Source organism: Diadema antillarum, unplaced genomic scaffold (assembly GCF_040938485.1).
Source record: "Diadema antillarum isolate AM-2024a unplaced genomic scaffold, OU_Dant_1.0 seq00000708_RagTag, whole genome shotgun sequence".
Lineage (NCBI taxonomy): Eukaryota > Metazoa > Echinodermata > Echinoidea > Diadematoida > Diadematidae > Diadema > Diadema antillarum.
This window is the reverse complement of record NW_027271612.1, coordinates 1,183,608-1,187,599: the sequence shown is the minus strand read 5'-3', so window position 1 is coordinate 1,187,599 and position 3,992 is coordinate 1,183,608. Positions and strand designations below refer to the sequence as shown.

The following is a 3,992-nucleotide window of genomic DNA, read 5'->3' as shown; positions in this document are numbered from 1 at the left end:
TGTAAGATTTGATAAGCAAAAAATGACAAGAATTCCAAGTTTTGTAATCTGAAATACAAAATTTTCCGGCTCGCTCGCTGCGCTCGCTCGCCAAAATTTACCAAAAAAAAAAAAAAAAAGAAAGAGATAATAACAAAACGTGATGATGACACGGAAATATTGTAAGATATGATTAGCAAAAAATGACAAGAATTCCATGTTTTGTAAGCTGAAATGCAAAAATTTTTGGCTCGCTCGCTGCGCTCGCTCGCCACAATTTATCAAAATTCATTACATTTGAATCACCCTCAAAAGACCCCTTTTAAGTGCTTGAAAAAGCATATCATATGGACTTTGTTTAAAGCGTATTATATCGGGACCATGTGGAAGAACAGACATATTTTGAAATTATGACTGAACAGGCAATCCCCCGTTTCTTCTGTACGTATATGCAATGTATATGTAACTTGTAATGTGTGTATTTTTATATGAAGACGGAAATAAAAACAAACAAACAAACAAACAAATAAAGTCCCTACCGGAATGGGTATAGGGTTGAACACTTTTTCAGAAATTAGGGGCGCAATTTTCGCGCTTGCCCCGGGCGCCGTTTTCCCTAGATACGCCACTGGTTGTGTGGCAGCAATTCTGCTATATTATTGACTTTTCTAAGATTCACCGATTAGCCACACTTTGAACTCTTGGAATGTGGCTATTTTTCCGTCCTTCCGCCCCAAGTGATTCCCATGTGCGATGTAGACCCCGTCGGCGTACTGGTCGTGCCACGTCCAGTTGAAGAACTGGCTACCTATCGGGAACCGGAAATAATCCACAAAGTTTATCCGCAAACCGCGCTTGTTCTGCTCCAAGATGTGCGAGAGTGCCAGCTGATCCGTCTCCGCCTTTCCCGGGAGGTAGGCTAGTCTCTCTATCCAGTCGTAAACCATCTTGATCACGAGCGTCGTCGATTTCATGTAGAAGAAGCAGGGGCAGGGAAACCTGGCGCGGTACCCCTGTGCTATCCAGATGTCGTGCTCGTTGTACTGGTCGAGCACGTACTTGACCGGGTCTTTGAACCACACGGCGTCGATGTCGACCAGGAGGACGTCGTGACCAGACTGGAGGAGGGTGAGGATGTAGACGGTCCGTCTTCGAATCAGGTGCTGGTAAGTGGAGATGTTTCTCGCCAGGTTCCCTGGTAGGCTGAACTTACTCGAGAGGACAGTTTGAAAACGACTGGACGATTGAGGCAAGAAGAAGCTGAAACAAGCCAAAAACAGATAAAAAGATGAATTGATAGATAAGTTACGGAATAGTATGCCAACGACATATATAAATTATTGTAGTGATAAAAAATAAATAAATTGTGAAAAGATACATAAATCAATCAAACAAAAATATACCCAGTTTTCAAAATTAAATATATGTAGATGAATTAAGGTGAATGAACCTTTGACAATGGTAGGGAAATTGTCAAAACTGCTCTTCCTCTTCTCAAGAAATCTAGATCTCTCCCCTAATACAAAAAAAAAGGAGATTAAAAGTAAAGGAACAAGATACATGAAATATCTTCGACCCTAAGCGCATGACGCTAGGCTTAAACAAATGCTAAAGTCTTTTAAGGCATATTCAATCATGGTAATACATAATCATTTGCGTCTGTTTGTTTGTTTGTTTGTTCATTTCCATCTGAGAAGATGATTGGATAGCTCATATTCAGCTACGCTAAGCTGGTCTTCCGTGGGGTCCAGTTGGATGTGGGGTGGGACCACTTCACCGGGTTAAACACCCTGCTCTTTGCGATGAATGGATGAAGCGGGATCTTTTACGTGCATGAGTTGTGACTCTCTCATACACGGGACCTGCATTTTATGTCCTATCCGAGGGACAGAGTGTTTTGCCTCTTGCTAGAGGGGATGGTATGTTTAAACACAACATTGCTCAGTCCAGACTCGGGTTCGAACCCGGGTCCTTAGGACTGAGCCAACTCAAGGCCCTGTTTCTCTCTATTCTTCCCACGGTGCCCTCCATGTCCTCCCTTCAAAGACTCAGCTGACAGGAAAGCTCGGCCGGGCTCGGATATTTTGATATTATAAATGCGAGAAATCATAGTGCGCAGGTTTCAATTAGCACTGATCTGAAAGTACACACACTCTCTATCGTAGAATCACGACTGGAACCGACCGTTACCGATGAGAGAACGCTTTTTTAACTTAAGCTGTTTTTCTACAGTTTTAGTTGCTGTTGTTTCTACAGTTTTGGTTGCTGTTGTTTTTCTTTTGAATTCTTTTGACATGGTATCTATGGCGATGAGTGAACGTTGCTCCCCGACCCTGCAGCTTATACAGTTAGTAAGTGACACGTGTGTTTCATCACCCATCTCAACTTAAAGGTGATGTGTAACTTAAAGAAATATCGATGAGATTATTATATTTTACTGACCTTTGACCCCGACCCTACATCTTACTTACTTGTACGTTTCGTCATCTTCGGACATTAGTAAAACTCTATACGGCAAACCCAGCTGCCGAATACTTTCCCTCCAGTTCATTGTGATGTTCAGGAAGTCTTTGTCCGTCGCTGTGAGGATTACGAGCGGTGGGGGCGCTTCGAAGCTGAATGTGTCGTTGTCATTGCGAAAGACCTGTACCATGCCTGGGAGCGTGTTCTCTTTCAACGATTCGATTAGCTCGGGCATCTTGCTCGGCACGGCGATCACCGGCTCTATGTGCACGTACGATACATTGATTCCCCACTTGCTGAACGCGGCCGCGACGCTGTCGTGCTTTGGTCTCTTTATTGCGGCCTTGGCTTTCAGGCGTTTGTGCTGGTCGTAATCATGGCGCCCTCCCCTGTTGAGATGTATGTCGTGCGGCGCTGCAAACAATAGCAAAGAAAAGAAATATCACTACAGAAAATGAGACAGGTAGAAAATATAGGAAATGGGTAAATAGTTCTCATTACGCGTCTTGTGGATTCGGAAATGTCTTTTTTTATTCGTCTCTCTATCTCCTTAAAAGGCTGTTATATATACGTGTTATTATGCAGCTCACAAATAAAGTATTCAAAAAGAGAGTTAAACTGCAGTAATTACAACGGGAAAATGTAAAAACATGGCAGAGAACTACAGTCAAAAACCTAGCAAATCATAATTATAGGCCTACTTGTACTGAACAAATGCCCCCAAAATGTGTACCATTCGCCTATAAAATGAAGAGATTAATCACGTGAGCAGTTTTTTTATTTTATTATTATTCTCTCATATCACCGGGCAGTAGTGTTCTAATAACCGCTACCATAAACTATAGTCGGTGCCACTGCCCGTCTGCACTCACCAGTGTAAGTTGCCTGTGTCTTAAAATTGAACTCATTGTTTGTGTGTGCAGTTCACCTAAGTTCAGTTGGCTTGAGAATCTTGCGAAAATGACTGCCAACAAAGTTAATTCACATCACATTTATAAAACAAATAATGCACATTACTTATTTGGGCGTGAGAAATATCCCCCCTCCGTAACTTCGCAACAATCTAGAACGAAAGTGGTTTTGCCTAGTGTGTTTCAGACTCTTCCAACGTTTCTGATACCTGGTGGATAATATCCCCATGCACTTCATGGCCTGTGCCTGTGCTTTAAAGTGCTGTACCCAATATTTGACTCACCATTCCGCTGCGAGGTTTCGATATATCGAGACGTGATGACAATGACAAGGTAAGCGAACCCTTGTAAGACAAGGATCAAGAGGAAGAGGCGGACGGGGAGTCCCCTTCGGAGGGACCTAGACATCAGCGCCATCTTTGATGGTAGGCCAGGTATATACCTCCAAGCAATGCAGCGACGAAGAATGGAATCTCGCAATAATATATTGCTGTTGCACTTGCAGGTGTTGGTCAAATGGCAAGCAAAAAATTCATACTCTAAACTGGTGTCCGCTTGTTCTCTGCATCGTTCATTCACGAGTCCAAGTTAATAGGAAAATAGCCAACAAAACAAACAAACTACCACGTGCAATCTTTC

General features: G+C 42.8%; 1 protein-coding gene across 1 annotated transcript; it reads right to left on the bottom strand.

Annotated features, from left to right (window-relative positions):
- Nucleotides 1-647: 647 nt before the first annotated feature.
- Nucleotides 648-3,770, bottom strand: LOC139737828 (uncharacterized). Its single transcript, XM_071648502.1, has 3 exons — nucleotides 3,638-3,770; nucleotides 2,451-2,856; nucleotides 648-1,239 (listed from the first exon to the last, which is right to left on the bottom strand). The coding sequence occupies exons 1-3, from the start codon at nucleotides 3,768-3,770 to the stop codon at nucleotides 648-650; spliced, it is 1,131 nt and encodes a 376-aa protein (XP_071504603.1).
- Between the last annotated feature and the right edge of the window lie 222 nt (nucleotides 3,771-3,992).